This window comes from Mandrillus leucophaeus, unplaced genomic scaffold, assembly GCF_000951045.1.
Source record: "Mandrillus leucophaeus isolate KB7577 unplaced genomic scaffold, Mleu.le_1.0 Scaffold66, whole genome shotgun sequence".
Lineage (NCBI taxonomy): Eukaryota > Metazoa > Chordata > Mammalia > Primates > Cercopithecidae > Mandrillus > Mandrillus leucophaeus.
The window spans coordinates 5904290-5922669 of NW_012107141.1; the positions used below are offsets into that span (position 1 = coordinate 5904290).

At 41.5% G+C, this 18380-nt stretch overlaps 1 protein-coding gene across 2 annotated transcripts in view; it reads right to left on the reverse strand.

Moving 5' to 3' along the window:
* The window catches only part of FNBP4 (formin binding protein 4), a 51692-nt gene that overhangs the window by 7100 nt on the left and 26212 nt on the right, over positions 1-18380 (reverse strand). For both annotated transcript variants that reach the window (XM_012001455.1, XM_012001456.1), the window contains exons 9-15: positions 14197-14321; positions 11746-11850; positions 10255-10388; positions 9092-9279; positions 2034-2344; positions 1594-1738; positions 527-864 (exon numbers count right to left, since the gene is read on the reverse strand). In XM_012001455.1, coding sequence (XP_011856845.1) covers positions 527-864; positions 1594-1738; positions 2034-2344; positions 9092-9279; positions 10255-10388; positions 11746-11850; positions 14197-14321 — 1346 coding nt within the window. The remainder of the gene's footprint in view (positions 1-526; positions 865-1593; positions 1739-2033; positions 2345-9091; positions 9280-10254; positions 10389-11745; positions 11851-14196; positions 14322-18380) is intronic.

The window sequence follows — 18380 nt, forward strand, 5'->3', positions numbered from 1 at the left end:
GCTGACGTGACTGAGTACTGTACTCATGTGAGGACTGGGTATGGGGGCCCAAGCTGATTCTCCTCCCAGCACTTGAGACAAACAGATTTTTTGAATAAGGTCCCCTCATTGAGAAAATAAGATGGATATTTCAATTTCTTTTCTTTTCTTTTTTTTTTTTTTGAGACGGAGTCTTGCTCTGTCACCCAGGCTGGAGTGCAGTACCCTGACCCAGCTCACTGCAACCTCTGCCTCCTGGGTTCAAGCGATTCTCCTGCCTCAACCTCCCGAGTAGCTGGGATTACAGGCATCCGCCACCAGGCCCGGCTAACTTTTGTATTTTTAGTAAAGACGGGGTTTCACCATGTTGGGCAGGCTGGTCTTGAACTCCTGACTTCAAGTGATCTGCCCGCCTTGGCCTCCCAAAGTGCTGGGATTACAGGTGTGAGCTACGGTGCCAGTCTGAAGTGGTTAATTTTATGTTATGTGAATATAACCTCAATAGAATTTTTAAAAATAAATTTTTAAAAAGGGCGATTTATTATACCTTATCTTTCTTTCCTTTTTTTGTCTTTTCAGGTGGTGGCATTTTGGGAGCTGGTGGTGGTGGTGGAGGAGGAGGAGGAGGAGGTGGTGGTTCTATAATGGCAGTGGTAGGCACAGCACCTCGGGCCTGAACTGGTTGTAATGAAGGAGCAGTCACTCCAATTGGGACGGAACATTCTGCATAACTCATAATTGCAGGTGCTGCCGCTAGTCCAAGGTAATTTGACTGCAGGCTCATTCCTCTGGCCTGATGACCCATTCCTGCTGCTGGATGGCTAACTGGTATTGTCTGATGTCCAATTCCTGTTGCCTGGTTTCCAATCCCTGCTGCCTGGTGACCTAACACAGAAAACATAAAATTATACTATAAAAAGGACATCATGACAAGAACAGATGCAATGAAAAGAAAAGTGGGGATTAGATCATATAGAAAATGATTCCAGTATATTTTTTCTAAAAAACATAGCCATATTTGCTAGTAGCAAAATATATTAATTTTGAATACCTTGGCATTAAACTACCTAAACATCAAAATCACCAATGTACATAAATATACAAAAGACAATCTGAAAGGATACGTGCTGAACGTTTTTTGTGTTTTTGAGACAGAGTTTTGCTCTGTCGCCCAGACTAGATGAAGTACAGCAGTGTGATCACAGCTCACTGCAGCCTCAACCTCCAGGGCTCAAGTGATCCTCTCACCTCAGTCTCCTGAGTAGCTGGGACTATAGGCGCGGACTATCACGCCTGGCTAATTTTTGTCTTTTTTGTAGACAGGCTTTTGCCATGTTGTCCAGGCTGGTCTCCAACTCCTGAGCTCAAGCAATCCACCATTCCCCCTGAAGTGCTGGGAATATAGGTGTGAGCCACTGTGCACCGCCAGCTAAACTGTTAAAAAGTGTGTGGCTTTTTTTTTTTGGTTGTTGTTTTTTAAGTAAGTAAAATAAATGCATACTGACAGTCTTTGCAATCAAGAGTCTTTAACATTTCTTTAGTTTTAATGGCACCTAATGCTGAAAAGAAAAGAAACAATACATTGAGGAAAAACCATGCTCTAATCACAATTACCTGTAGCTATAGCTGACTGGCTATACAGAACTGGAGAACTGCCAATGGTAGCTGACCTCTGAACCACTGCAGTACTAATTTCTGTAGCTTTCCTCTTTACTCCTTTAGTGGAAGAAGAACTAGAGATGGTGGAATCAACTGAACTCTGAAACACAAACATTTGTAATCAGTGGCTGAAGGTCATGGTTAAGCATAGCCTGCTCCCACCTCCTTTTCTGAGACAGGCTCTCATTCTGTTGCACGAGCTGCAGAGGTGAGATTGTGACTCACTGCAGCCTCCTGGGCTTAAGCAATCCTCCTGCCTTGACCTCCCAAAGTGCTAGGATTATAGGCCTGAGCCACTGTGCCCGGCCTTTAAACATATGCTTCTAAAATAAAACATGGTGTCAATCATGCTGCAGTCCTCAAAATCATTCAGAATGCCAAAGGGCATTACTTACCTGGCTAGTTACAACTGTGGTTTGTGCTGAAGGTTTCAAAGGGGTATCCTCCTCTGTTCCTGGGGCAGGGGGCTCCTCACTTCCCTCATCCTCCATCTCTACCTCCTGGATCTCACCATCTTCCACAGGAGGAGGTGGTGGAGGAGGGGGTGGAGGTGATTCTGGAGGTGGAGGTGGGGGTGGTGGCATTTCCAAGGGTAATGGAGGTTGAAGCACAGGAACATTTGACTGAAGGAGGGTCCAGAATGGAGTAAGTGGCATGAGTGATGAAGAAGAAACTTGACCAGAAAAGGATTCTTTGCAAAGAGAACCTATGAAAACAGGTTAAGAGTCAGGGAAAAAGCAAGACAAAAACTCCCTGGCTTATATTCATAGAAATGTTCAACTGGTCAATAAGACAAACATTTGTAGGAACCTAGCGCAGTGTACAAAACAGTATAGAATCTGGTGTCAAACAGCAGGGAGTGGCTCCTTCCTTGAAAAAAATTTGGCCCACAGGCATCTATTCTATACTGACGTCGCTAAAATATTCAACAACTCAGTTCAAAAATGACTTCCGTGGAAAGATAAATTTATGAACTTCATAGCACCTTCCCCATCTGTGTTATAATTGTCCTTTGGGTTCATATTTATGGATGAGTAGAAGAAGAATATTACATCAACTCAACGAGAAATGCAGTCATCTGAATCTGTAGTTTGAAGTTTTTTATTTCAAACACTCAAAAGCTTCAACATACACAAATAAAAGTAATAGTCTGGAGTCTATTTCAAAAGTGAAGGAGTGAGTGAATAATGTGCACCTGCAATAATTATTCCACATACTTTATTTTTTAGTGAGCTAGACAAAGTGAGTGAAGATGACCCAGAATATTCATTCAAAATACTTAGGAAAATTCTACCCATTGTGTTTAATTTGGGTTACTGAATTTTAAAAATCCATTTGCAAGGTGCTACTGTCAACTATATCATTCCTTCACACCTTTGCATATATTACATTCATTTGTGAAATCACAGAGACACAAGTTAGGGACGGCAATTTTTACTTTTGTGATGATAAAAGAGAAATTTAGGAAGATAAATCTTCAAAGTATATAACTCAGATTTTTTAAAACTGCAGAGGTTTTGAAATTGCTGTTGCTGAAGTCTGCATTACGAAATTGCAGCTGAAAAGTTGCAGGATCAGCTTTCCTCAAACTTTGTAAAAGCCATCATTGATTACTGTCTTTTCTCTGCTGGGAAAACCTATAAAGATTAGAAAAAATAGGATATACTTACTTGTAGCCTTCCCCAGCCCTCTTTATCGTCAATAGGGAAGTTTCACAATATATGGGACTATTAGATATATATCCCAGGAATGTTGAAGGGGATTTTCTCCCTAAAATCATAGAATTTAGGAGTAGAAGAGACATGAGAAATCATCTATTTCAACCTCCTCAGTTAAAGGTAATGAAACCCAGGCAGGAACTAACTTGCCCAAGATCATATCAATGTTAGTGGCCAGACCAGAGCTAGAACTCAAGTCTGTTTCCTCATCTGATACTTCCTGCTTTACTAAGATGTCCTGGTGAAATACCAGGAATCCAAGAGCTTTAGACATCTCAGTCAAAAAAAAAAATCTCACTTCACCTGGAGTAGATACCCAGAAGAAGTCACCTGTTAAATTTCATGGTCAAAGTGGTAGATTAAATAAGGCTCAATTATGAAAGACTCTAGGGCAAGAAGGCCATTTACACTGCTTTGCTCAAAATACACACTGGCACTCAACAAGGTAAAACAAACAAAGCAACCATTTGGGTCTTGCTCTGTTGCCCAGGCTGGAGTATAGGTGGTGCGATTATAGCTCATTCTAACCTCAAATGCTTGCTTAAGCGATCTTCCTACCTCAGCCTCCTGAATTGCTAGGACTACAGGTGTGCATCACCACACCTGGCTAATTGTTAATTTTTTTTAAGAGACAGTCTCACTGTGTTGCCCAAGCTGGTCACAAATAGAGTAGTTTTACTTTTTACGGAACAGACAGACAATACATTGTGTAAAAGACTTTAACAACATCATTCCCACGTCTCCTTAATTATTTTAAGACTGCTGCTTACTGCTACTTTTGGAAAAGGACATTGAAAAACATTCACCAGGAACATTAAGGCAGTTTTCTGGCTAAATGACCTCAAATGACTCATTAAACTTTTGTATTTGGCCATATTTAATATTAATTTATGCATTAACTTTTAGACAAAGTATGGCCAAGCAGTCTACCTTATATAATAGTACACAAGGACTACATCGGAACTAAGTTAATAAATGTTGAGGATTAATGTAATTATTAAGGATTAAACTTCCTTGTATTAAACGAATCACAACATATAGTAGGTAAATATAAGTTAAGATTTTCTCTATTTTCTTTTTTTTTTTTAAAGGCTAGTCAAATGAAGCAGCAGCAATGGAGAAGAAACAAAGTCTGTAACGTTGTGATCAATTAGTTGCAAACACCACTGCACTGGGACCAGTGAGATTTTCAAATATTGGTGGATGTCTCATCTAGAAGCATAATGCAATCAACATGTTTACAATGGTGACATACCGCTATGCAGAGGAACTCAAGGAAACACAGAGTCAGTTCAAGGTTAATAATGTGGTTTATGACCTCCAACAAAGCTAATTAGAATTAACTAAACTCTGTGTAAATATGAGATTAAACTAGACTTGATAAATTTAGCCACAAACAAGGAGCATTTTTAGAATACGTGAATCCAATGCTTTTTTTCCTTTTTTTTTTTTTATGACAGAGTCTCACTCTGTGGCCCACGCCGGAGTGCAGTGGCACAATCTTGGCTCACCTCCCACGTTCAAGGCAACCTCCACCTCCCAGGTTCAAGCGATTCTCCTACCTCAGCCTCCCAAGTAGCTGGGATTACAGGCCCATACCATCACACTCGACTAATTTTTGTATTTTTAGTAAGAGAGGGGGTTTCGCCATGTTGGCCAGGCTGGTCTCAAACTCCTGACCTCAAGTGATCCGTGTGCCTTGGCCTCCCAGTTCTGGGATTACAGATGTGAGCCACCGCACCCGGCCTCTGCTTTTGTGTTTCATAAGCACTTCAAATTCTCATGTACAATGTGTCTCCCTCAAACTTTGTTATGAGGTCTGCACATTACCCGTCTCACATGAAAATAAATAATAAAAATACTTGAATCTCCAAACTAAGTTTATTCAAAACATAAAAGCTGTGTCATAGTAATGACAATTATCTCCTTTACCTTAGGAAGACCATCAGAAAATTCTAGTTTGAATACACACGGAAGTCGTATTACAATGAAGCTTCTCCTTGCTTTTAAATTTAACCTAGTTGGTATTTTTGCTGTTTAAGAGAATATTTAAGTCTGAAGCCCAAGCAGAGGTTAAAATGGTATACACAGCATTTTTTTTTTTTTTGAGACGGACTCTTACTCTTGTTGCCCAGGTTGGAGCGCAATGGTGCGATATTGGCCCACCACAACCTCCACAGCCTGGGTTCAAGCGATTCTCCTGCCTCTGCCTCCCGAGTAGCTAGGATTACAGGCATGCCACCACACCCGGCTAATTTTGTATTTTTAGTAGAGACAGGGTTTCTACATGTTGGTCAGGCTGGTCTTGAACTCCCGACCTCAGGTGATCCTCCTGCCTCAGCCTCCCAAAATGCTGGGATTACAAGTATGAGCCACCATGCTCGGCCTAAGCAGCTTTTATTACATGCTAAAAGATTTAAAAGCTACAAGCTTAAAACTGAATATGTTATGAGCATACAAATTCTTCATTTTTTTTTTCTTTTAAAGACAGTGTCTCACTCTGTTACCCAGGCTGGAGTGCAGAGGTGCAATCTGAGTTCACTGTAATCTCTGCCTCCTGGGTTCAAGTGATTCTCCTGCATCAGCCTCCCGAGTAGCTGGGATTACAGGCACCTGCCACCACACCTGGCTAATTTTTGTATTTTTAGTAGAGACGGGGGTCACCATGTTGGCTGGTCTCAAACTCCTGACCTCAAGTGATCCATGCACATTGGCCTCCCAAAGTGCTGGCATTACAGCCGTGAGCCACTGTGTCTGGCCAAAATTAATTTTTTAAAGCTCCCATTTTTCCTTTTTCTTTTGGAGATAGGATCTCACTTTGTTGTTTAAGCTACAGTGCAATGGTGTGAATATAGCTCACTGCAGCTTCAACCTACCAGGCTCAAGTGATCCTTCCCACCTCAGCCTTCCAAGTAGCTAGGACCACCACCAAGCTAGGCTAATATTTTGCAGATGGGGTCTTGCCATGTTGCCCAGGGTGGTTTTGAATTCCTGAGCTCAAGTGATCCTCCTGCCTCAAACTCCCAAAGTGCTGGAATTACAGGCAGGAGTCACTGCACCTAAGAACCTTGTTTCTCTAGGCGTTTTTTTTCTTTTTAGATAAGAGTTGTGCTCTGTCACCCAGGCTGGAATGCAATGGCGTGATCTTGGCTCACTGCAACCTTCGCCTCACAGGTTCAAGTGATTCTCGTGCCTCAGCCTCCCGAGTAGCTGGGATTACAGGCGCCTGCCACCACGCCCAGTTAATTTTTGTACTTTTAGTAGAGACGGGGTTTCACCATGTTGCCCAGGCTGGTCTTGAACTCCTGACCTCTGGTGATTCACCTGCCTGAGCCTCCCAAAGTACTGGGATTACAGGCATGAGCCACTGCACCCGGCCTAGACATCTTTATTTCTATGTATAGAAAGCCTTCCTTAATTTTCCCCCAAATAGAAATTATTGTTTAGTATTTTGAATGAAGAGCTCAGTTTAGCAATTTAAAGCAAGAAATTATACAAATTGTTCCATAGAGATTAAAAAGAAAAAGCAGCTAAACTTCACCTAAGTGACATAAGCCCAATATAATAGATACATTGGATATCTTGAACCCAACTCATCTTTAGAACCCACTCCATCTTTAAAATCATAATGTTAAATTCAAACACTGAAACAATAAATAATGATTAAAAATGACTTAGAAAAATAAATAGAACGTTGAAACTTCCTTGGCTTCTCACAGTGTAATTTTGCACTCCTTCCCCGACTTTATTTTTGAGACAGGGTCTTGCTCTCTGTCGCTCAGGCTGGAGTGCAGTGGTTCAATTATGGCTCACTACAGCCTCTAAATCCTGGGCTTGAGCAATCTTCCCACCTCAACCTCCCAAATAGCTGGCACTACAGGCGTGGGCCACTAACTATACCTGGCTAACTTTTAAAACAATTTTCTAAAGAGACAGGGCATTGCTGTGTTTTGCTTTTTTTCTTCTTTAAAAGACAGCTGGTTTTAACCACCACTGAGTTGATTAAGAGCTCTCTTTATTAGGCTTAGAACTGTTGATTATTGCTCTTAAATCTCACAGACCTTAGTGTAAGATTTGGATTTTACTTAGATCAAGTTTATCCTGCAATTCTAGGGGTTCTCAATAAAGAGAGGCTGAAGAATATAATCTGTTTTACCAGTGGCTTTTTCCTACACTACAACTAGTTCTGTTTTAATTAAATAGGAATGGCTCAAGAGCCTCCTTTTACCAGACAGCATCAACTATGTGTGTCATAAAAGGAGAAAACAGCTTAATACTAATCTCAAGTGTTCACAGAACACTCAGAATTGGTAACAGTGGCATTTTCAACCGTGGAACACAGAAGGGACATTGACAGTGGTCAGGAGTGGAGCCACCTATCCAGAACCATGATCAAGCCTCTTCAGTTCATTAACTACTAAAAAGCAAACGAAAAGAACCAATATATTATTAGACATGTCTATCACTGCTACCAAAAGAGAGGAAAAATATTCAGAAGAAAATCTCTTCATGTAAAAGAGAAGGAAAATGCCCCGTAAGTTGAAAAAATGCACTTCTAAAACGTGAAGTAGAATAAAATCGGCCTTTTGCTATGTTCTAAAATTATCACTGCAGTTGTACGTGACCTGCTGACGATTCCTAGGCTATTTAAGAAGTTAACAACATCATCTGGCACACAACCAGTTTCATTTGGTACATTACTAGTGCTTTTCTACTATGATCAGGGAGCCAGTAGAGTACAAGCATCAACTTGGATAAGTATCAGACAAAATAATTCAGCTCCTAACTCTGTTATTGACAAATTTCACTTTTTCAAATTTTCAAAGATCTACTATTATAGACTCTTGCCTTCATATGCCATCAGTTTAACAAATAGCTACCAATTCTTAAGATTAAAAGGTAGAAGTTTCTTTACACACTGGAAAATTTTTAAAAACTAAAAACAAAAAAGGTAAAGGTTAATTGAAGTCTTGAGTATGCTTCATTATTCACTTATATTTGTCATTCCAGGAAGAGATTGAAAGGGGGAAAAATTGCTTCTTTAATAATGTGGCAGTCAAGTTGAGGCTCTTCTGAAGAGCTATTAGATCCTTAAAGGAACTGAGGAGCATGAAAGCCTATCCTTTAAAAAACTAAATTCTTCTAAGAGTACCTTAAAAATGGAATGATCCATCCTATTGTCAATTGTTTTAGACCAGAGAAGATTGCTTGTGATTTTTAACGATCAACTATTTTGCTTCTCTGAAACAAGCACTAATGGCATTTCTTTATATCATTTTGATTTGTACCAACCATCCTTTTTGTAAGATTAGTGGAGGTGAGAAATGAGGCTGCAATATGAACAGACTAAGTGTTGTATAGAAATGTAGAACAAATCTCAGCATGCCACATATATTGATAGTTTATCTAGTTCTTTAGCACTAATTAGCATTCCTATTTTTGGAGACCCACAGTTTAGTCAGGGGCATGATAGAATGGTTATAAAACAATCTTTTAAAATCAAAATCTATTGGCTTATCTTTTCATTTTGGGGCACAGTTTTATACATGATAACAATAGTATGTTGATTTCCAACCATAATAACTCATGTATTCCTTGTTTTAGTTCACATCACTATTCTCAATCAGAAGCTTATATTATTATGACATAAAATCTGTTCTTTTAATGATGTAAATTAGTAAAATTTTTCTTCTAAAGTCATTTCTGCGCAATTAGTACAAGGTAAATTGTCCCACCTGTGGAAGTTTCAGAGGATTCTGTAGAATTTGAATCAGTGCCAGTTTTGTCTTTCAAGGTCTGTTTGGCAAGAGTCTCATCTCTACTTTCTTGTGCTTGGCTTTCTTCTTCTTCCTCTTCACCATCTGGAAACTCCCACTGAGACTCGCCCGACTGTTCGTTTACATAGAAATACCGTCTATGATCCCTAAATTACAAGAAAGAAAACACATGTTTTAAAACCCATTCTCCTACAAAGACACTTCCATTTGGTCCTGTCCCAGGACAGCAGTCTGCTCTCACAGGGACGAACCTCTTAATGGACTGCTATTCACAAAGGCAACAAAGAGCTTTGACAACTGAGAATGGAGAACCAAGGATAATTCAAAGCTATTTGCACTGCCAGCAACTCTGTGAATACAGCCCTGAACCCTCTCACTCCAACAGATGAGACTTAGAAAACATTTTTCTCTTTTTTTGTTATTTGCCAATGCATAACAGGGTTTCAAGTTTCATTAATGAAGGGACTCAATCGCCTAGAACACTAATTTCCCTTCCAAAGAAGAGAACAACGAAGTTTGTGAAAGGTGACTCTTCCCCTCTTGGACCGTGGAATTCACATTTCATATTCTTGATATCAAACACAGTGAAAGCTAAAGAGAGGGAGAGGATCTGGGAGCTGAAAAATAAAAGAGCAAAGATTTCAAATAACGAAAAAAAAATCAAGAAAAGCCAAATATATAAAGAAATGTTTTCATCTGACCTGCTGGCAGAGGATAGTAATCTTGTTCTTCATTCACATCTTCAGCCACGAAGTTTTCCTTAACTTCACCGAGGTTAATCAGGAGTAGTTGCTTCCAGAGGTCCTGTAAAGCGCACAGAGCTCTCGCATGCGCTTAACCCCCAAGCCCGCCCTACTCCGTGCAACACTCTGGAGAGTAAAAACCAGCTTTGTCCATATCTTGGGAAAAAATCCGTTACATGGTACACTTTAAACACTGCTTTTGTTTCTCCAATGTGTGGCTGGCCAAACTTTGTGCTTGCGGTGCTTTGCCTGCCCAGCACCGCTAACTGCAGCTGCTCTCAGTCTCCAGACAGGCTGTCATGTCGTCAGATGGTGGTGATCACAAATCATGTCTGAGATGTCAAAGGTGAAAGGTGAAAAGGGGAGAAGAGTGCGTACCTGTCCCAGTGGCAGGACCAGCCTTTAGGAGTGGCGTTTATTTCATACTGTTTTAGTTGTTCTGCTGCATCCTGAAGTTTTCGTTTAAGGTAGTTTCCATTAAGAGCCCCTTCCCGCCAGTCTGCAATTCGAGTCTAGAATAAACAGACAAATAAGTTAAAGACTTACTATTGTATGTCAGGAGACACAGGCAAAGGGGATATAAGCCTTCTGCTCCAAGACTATATCCCTATGCTCTGGCAGGAGAGTAGACCGGAGAGGAAAATAAACCCCATCTTCATCTCATAAAATAATCTTAAGGCCAGGCGCAGTGGCTCATGCCTGTAATCCCAGCACTTTGGGAGGCCAAAGCAGGTAGATCACCTGAGGTCAGGAGTTCAAGACCAGCCTGGGCAACATGGTGAGACCCTGTCTCTACTAAAAATACCAAAATTAACTGGGCGTGGTGGCAGGCGCCTGTAATCCCAGCTACACAGGAGGCTGAGGCAGGAGAATCACTGGAACCTGGGAGGCGGAGGTTGTGATGAGCCAAGATTCAAGATTGTGCCATTGCACTCCAGTCTGGGTGACAAGAGCGAAACTCCATTTCAAAAAAAAAAAAAATCTTAAGTACACGACAGAGTTCTGAAAAATGAAATTGGGCTCTAAGATATTTTTTACACCACCAACTCTCCAGTATGTGTGAAAATGAGTAGTAGTTTTGTCTTCCCCTTTGGATTTATTAAGATTGGTTTCCCCAGTAGTTTTACTTTTTTTGGGAAGATAGTTCACTTATTCCAGTACTGTTAGTAATCAGTTAAGGGTTCAGTTTTGTTTTTTTTTTTCTTTTGAGATGGACTCAGATTCTGGCTCTGTCATCCAGGCTAGAGTACAGTGGAGCGATCTCTGCTCATAACCTCCACCTCCTGGGTTCAAGCCCTTCTCCTGCCTCAGCTTCCCGAGTAGCTGGGATTACAGGCATGTGCCACCAAGCCCAGCTGATTTTGTATTTTTAGTAGAGGTGGAGTTTCACCATGTTGGTCAGGTTGATCTCGAACTCCTGCCCTAGGTGATCCACCTGCCTCGGCCTCCCAAAGTGCTGGGATTACAGGTATGAGCCACCGTGCCTGGCCAAGGGAAGGGTTCAGTTCTTAAGGAAATTAGTCAGCTTCCTACAGGAGCTCCTTACCTAATCCTGCCCTGCCATTTTGTAAAGTATGTAAGTTACAAACAGGATTCAACTTTTCTTTTTAAACAGACTGATAATGCTTTAACACTTACAAAGTACCTTCAACATTACATGGCCTCATCTGACCATCAGAATTTAATTTTAATTTGTGAGAAAAAAATCTATTTACTGTGCTTTGGTTAATACAGTTTTATTTCTTGGATTGTTGGCTCAAATATGCTTTAAGGCTAAAAATTTAAATTTAGGCTTAAAATGTAAGCAAGACAGAGTTGTAACACATACAGCATTTCATTCACTTACTGTTTACGCCAAAAAAAACTTACCTCAGTCTGTAAGAGCAGCACATGAAAGTTGGAGATGGATTGTCTATTTATGCCTAGAAATTCAAATTTGCTTGTCAGGGTATTTGCCAGTTCTCCAATCTGAAACTACAATGCAGAAAAGAAGAAAAGTAAAACTAGAATCTGTAACATTTTCTGTATTATGTACAATCCTTCATTTATTCTTACAGACATCAGAAATATAGGTCTGCCTATAAAGAGCCTTCCCTCAACAGCTGTATTTAGTTATCCAGAATATAAAATTCTAATTTATAGTAACATCATACACATAACAAAGTGACAAATAATGACAGGAATCAAATACCATATCTACATAATCAATGCATTTTAAAAATTATTCAAAACAATTATTTTGTTTTAGACAAAGGTCTTGCTATTGCCCAGGGTGCTCCTGAACTCCTGGTCTCAAGTCAGCCTCCTGCCTCAGTCTCCAAAAGTGCTGAGATTACAGATGTGAGCCACTGTGCCCAGCCCATCATAATGCATTCTAATACAACATGGAATTCAATAGTTGCAAATGGATCCCAATCTTGAAAAGCTAAACTCAAAGAGTAGAATTAGAATGGTGGTTGCCAGGTGCTGGAGACAGGTGGATATGGGGAGATGTTGGTCAAAGAATATAAACTTTCAGTTATAAAATACATTTTGGGGCCGGGTGTGGTGGCTCACACTTGTAATCCCAGCACTTTGGGAGGCTGAGGCAGGCAGATCACAAGGTCAAGAGATAGAGACCATTCTCGCCAACATGGTAAAACCCCATCTCTACTAAAAATACAAAAATGAGGTGGCCATGGTGGTGCACACCTGTAGTCCCAGCTACTTGGAAGGCTGAGGCAGGAGAATCACTTGAACCTGGGAGGTGGAGGTTGCAGTGAGCCAAGACTGTGCCACTGCAATCCAGCCTGGCGACAGAGCGAGACTCTGCCTCAAAAAAATAAATAAATACATAAATAAAATAAAATAAAATAAATTTGGAAATCTAAAGCACAGCACGGTGACTACAGTTAACGATACCTGAAATTTGTTAAGAGTATAGATCTTATGTGTTATCCCCACATACACACACAAGACAACTCTCCAAGGTAAGGTGATATGTAAGTTAATTTACCTTGTTTGTGATAATCATATCGTAATATACATATATAACAAATTATGACATAGTACATGCAAGATATATGTATAGTCAATTATAGCTCAACAAAGCTGGAAAAAATAGATCCTGAATGATATAAATACCAATATTGTCAAATTGCCATTTATCCATTAATTGCTTATATTAGCCACCTGCTGAAGCCCGAAACAAAATTAATTATCCCAGTCCCTTCTACTTGGTTGTTCCCTAACTAGTAATTGGATACTCTTTCAAGTCAAAATAACATGTTAAGTGGTTTTTCCAACAGACCACCCTTAAATAGCCAATACTTATTTGGTTCAACTCTCCCATGAGATTAGGTTAGAAATGCAATTCAAACTAAATTTGCCTTTGTGTAAAGACCAGTATTGCACACCGGAATTAAATCTGTGACTTTTCTCCCAAACTAGAGAAGCCTATAAGCTACTGCTTCTCAAACAGAGGCTTAATTTGAAGAAAGCAATTAAGCAGTTAGGATGTTAGATAATTTCTCAGTATCAAGTCAGCCTTGTAATTAATTATTTCAGGCTTAAATATGATCTTTTCATCTAACCAAGTAAACAATTTAGGTTTGGAAACATTACTATTACTTTTACTACTTAACAGAAAGCAGTTTAATAATAACTGGCATTAAAAAAAAAATTGGGCCGGGTGCAGTGGTTCACACCTGTAATCCCAGCACTTTGGGAGGCCAAAGCGGGTGGATCACAAGGTCAAGATTTCGAGACCAGCCTGGCCAACATGGTGAAATGCCGTCTCTACTAAAAATACAAAAACTTGCCAGGTGTGGTGGTGTAATCTCAGCTACTTAGGAGGCTGAGGCAGAAGAACTGCTTGAACCTGGGAGGCAGAGGATGCAGTGAGCCAAGATCGGGCCACTGCACTCCAGCCTGGGTGGCAGAGCAAGACTCTGCCTTAGGGGGGGAAAAAAAAAGAAAAAAAAAAAAAAATTGGCGGGTCGGGCACAGTGGCTCACGCCTGTAATCCCAGCACTTTGGCAGGCCAATGTTGGCGGATCACGGAGCCAGGAGTTCGAGACCAGCCTGGCCAACATGGTGAAACCCCGTCTCTACGAAAAATACAAAAATTAGCTGGGAGTGGTGGTGCACGCCTGTAATCTCAGCTACTGGGGAGGCTGAGGCAGGAGAATAGCTTGAACCCAGGAGGCAGAAGTTGCAGTGAGCCGAGATCGTGCCACTGCACTCCAGCCTGGGTGACAGAGCTAGACTTCATCTCAAAATAATGATAATAATAATAATAATGATAAAAATTTGTCAAGTTGCATCAAGTAATATACATACTTTCAAATCCTGTTCTTCTTCTACTTTTGGTGTTGTTTGTACTTTTATTTTCTCTGGAGATTCTTCTACTTCCACCTCTTTATCTGAATTCTCATCTGTTTTTTCTGAATTTTCAGCACCAATTGCTGTAAAAGAAAACATGTAAAATTAAACCAAAGTACCAATACTTATAGAGCACTATATACATCTTTCCCCATAGCAGATATCTGCAAATGATTATTAGTTCTTTCTCTCTTGCCTGTTTTACTTACTTGTTAAAACTCTTCAAACTTGTCAGCCTACTGTCTTTATAACCCAAAAACAATTCAGGGCCGGGCGCAGTGGCTCACGCCTGTAATCCCACCACTTTGGCATTTGGAGGTGGGCAGATTACAAGGTCAGGAGATCGAGACCATCCTGGCTAACACAGTTGAACCCTGTCTCTACTAAAAATACAAAAAATTAGCCGGACGTGGTGGCACGTGCCTGTAGAATTGCTTGAACCTGAGAGGTGGAGGTTGCAGTGAGCCGAGATTGTGCCACTGCACTCCAGCCTGGGAGACAGAATAAGACTCCATCTCAAAAAATAAATAAATAAAATAAAAATCCTTTATAATCAACTTTCTTAAAATACATCTATAAGTAAAATTTACTTTAGTCTATCAAATTACCCTGAAGTTTCTGCTTTCCCCTTCTCCTTAACACCTTTTCTAATTTCTCTTCCAGAATACCACTGCTTCAATTACTTACAATAGCTAGACAGCAAACCTGGGATATGTAAGAATTCTTTAACAAGTTGCAGGGTAAGGTGCTCAAAAGAGCAACATTATTAGCATTATAATTTCTTTTGGAGACAGACAGGGTCTCATTCTGTCGCCCAGGCTGGAGTGCAGTGGCATGATCTCAGCTCACTGCAGACTTGACCTCCTAGGCTCAACGGATCCTCCCACCTCAGCCTCCCAAGCAGCTGGGACTACAGGCAGGTGCCACCATGTCCAGCCAGTTTTTGTATTTTTAGTAGAGACGGGGTTTCACCATGTTGCCCAGGCTGGTCCCGAACTCTTGGTCTTATGCAATCCGCCTGCCTCAGCCTCCCAATGTGCTGGGATTATAGGCGTGAACCACTGCATCCAGGCTGCATCATTATTATTAGTATTTTTTTGAGATGGAGTTTTGCTCTTGTTGCCCAGGCTGGAGTACAGTGGCATGATCTCAGCTCACTGCAACCTCCACCTCCCAGGTTCAAGTGATTCTCCAGACTCAGCCTCCCAAGTAACTGGGATTACAAGCATGCACCACCAAGCCTGGCTAATTTTGTATTTTTAGTAGAGATAGGGTTTCACCATGTTAATCAGGCTAGTCTCGAACTCCTGACCGGTGACCGGCCCAGCTAGGTCTCTCAAAGTAGCGGCATTACAGGCATTAGCCACCACGCCCGGCCTGCATCATTTTCAAACCATCTGGTAATTTCCTTCCTAAACTGGTGAAGATCTACAGACATCTATATTGAACCCACCTATTTAGTTGGTGCTGATGTCTATTGGTAATGGGAATCTCCAAAAGAGAAGAGGTCTACCAACTTAAACAGAGCACACAATATGAACTCTTTTATCTTTGCTTCGTAACACCTGCATACCCAAACTAATTCACACAGTCTAAATGACTGCCAGATAGGCCAGGCGCGGTGGCTCACACCTGTAATCCCAACACTTTGGGAGGCTGAGGCGGGCGGATCACAAGGTCAGGAGATCAAGACCATCCTGGTTAACACGGTGAAACCCCATCTCTACCAAAAACACAAAAAATTAGCTGGGCATGGTGGTGGGCGCCTGTAGCCCAAGCGACTTGGGAGGCTGAAGCAGGAGAATGGCATGAGCCCAGGAGGCGGAGGTTGCAGTGAGCCAAGATCGTGTCACTGTACTCCATCCTGGTGACAGAGCAACAAGACTCTGTCTCAAAAAATAAAAATAAATAAATAAATAAAATAAATGACTGCCAGTTTAAAAAGCCAAAAATGACCAGGCACGGTGCCTCACGCCTGTAATCCCAGCACTTTGGGAGGCCAAGGCAGGTGGATCACCTGAGGTCAGTTCAAGACCAGCTTGGCCAACGTGGTGAAACCCTGTCTCTACTAAAAAATACAACAAATTAGCTGGGTGTGGTGCTGGGCACCTGTAATACCCCAGCTACTCAGGAGGCCAAGGCAGGAGAATCGCTTGAACCTGGGAGGTGGAGGTTGCAGTGAGCCGAGATTATACCACTGCAGTCCAGCCTGGGCAATAAGAGCAAAACTCCATCTAGAAAATAATAATAAAAAAAGCCCAAAATACCTCAAATGTGAGAGCTGTGACTTTGGTTAATCCTTCATCTTCAGGATTAGAAGTAAAAATGTGACTTTAAATGGCTTTTAATATTCTAAACGTTTTTTTTTTTTTTTTTTGAGATGGAATCTTTGTTGCCCAGGCTGGAGAACAGTGGCGCTATCTCGGCTCACTGCAACCTCAACATCCTGGGTTCAAGCAATTCTCCTGCCTCAGCCTTCCAAGTAGCTGGGGCTTCAGGTGTTTGCCACCACGCCCAGCTGTTTTTTTTTTTTTTTTTTTAGTAGAGACAGGGTTTTGCCATGTTGGTCGGGCTGGTCTCAAACTCCTGGCCTTAAGTGATCTGTCCACCTCAGCCTCCCAAGCTGCTGGAATTACAGGTGTGAGGCACAGCACCTGGCTTTCTTTGTTTTTTTGAGGCATGGTCTTACTCTGTCGCCCAGGTGGGAGTATACTGGTGTGATCACAGTTCATTGCAGTCTTGACCTCCTCCAGTCTCATTTTTTGTTCTTCAGCAGAGACAAAGTCTTGCTATGTTGCCCAGTTTGGTCTCGAACTCCTGGACTCAAGTAATCCTCCTGCCTCAGCCTCCCAAAATGCTGGGATTAAAGATATGAGCCATTGCATCCAGCCTACAACTTTTTATTAAGTCCTTAACCTTATAATATAATAGCCTAGCTCTCCTTTTACCTGATCATTAATATTAATATTCCCTCTTTATTATCAAATTGTCTGAAACAAAATCTTCCCACTAATTCTATTAATTAATTTTTTTTTTTTTTAAGATGGAGTCTCGCTCTGTTGCCCAGGCTGGAGTGCAGTGGCGCAATCTCCGTTCACTGCAAGCTCCGCCTCCCGGGTTCACGCCATTCTCCTGCCTCAGCCTCCCGAGTAGCTGGGACTACAGGCGCCCACCACCACACCCGGCTAACTTTTTTGTATTTTTAGTAGAGACGGGGTTTCACCATGTTAGCCAGGATGGTCTCTATCTCCTGACCTCGTGATCCACCCGCCTTGGCCTCCCAAAGTGCTGGGATTACAGGCGTGAGCCACCATGCCCGGCCCCATTTATTAATTTTTAATGCCATTGTATATTAAAAGTCTTCTATCTGGTGGCAGGTCCAAGAATTTAACAATTTTAAGGATGGCTAAAGACTAGAATGTTTTGGAGGGCAAGTACACAGGCTGTATGAAATTAGAATGCACATATCCCTTTGACCTAGCAATTTACCACTAGGAATCTTTACTGTTGTGAACTAAAATGTACATAAAATACATTCACCAGGATGTTACCACAGTATTATTTATTGTGAAACAGCATAACAAATGCATATAATATAAAGAATAAAATCAGCTCAGTGAGGTGGCACAAGCCTATAATTCCAGTACTTTGGGAGGGTGAGGGAAGAGCATCACTTGGGCCCAAGAATTCAAAGCTGCATTATGATTATGTCAACTATATTCAGCCTGAGTGACAGAGTAAAATCCTGTCTCCTTTTTTTTTTTTTGAGATGGGAGTTTTGCTCTTGTTGCCCAGGCTGGAGTGCAATGGCGCAATCTCGGTTCACCACAACCTCCACCCTCTGGGTTCAAGCGATTCTCCTGCCTCAGCCTCCCGAGTAGCTGGGATTACAGGCATGCACCACCAGGCCCGCCTAGTTCTGTATTTTGTTTGTTTGTTTGTTTAGTAGAGACAGGGTTTCTCCAGGTTGGTCAGGCTGGTCTCAAACCCCCAGCCCCAGGTGATCTGCCCGCCTCAGTCTCCCAAAGTGCTTGGATTATAGGCGTGAGCCACGCCAAAATCCTGTCTCTCTTTTTTTTTTTTTTGAGACAGAGTCTCGCTCTGTCGCCCAGGCTGGAGTGCAGTGGCGCGATCTCGGCTCA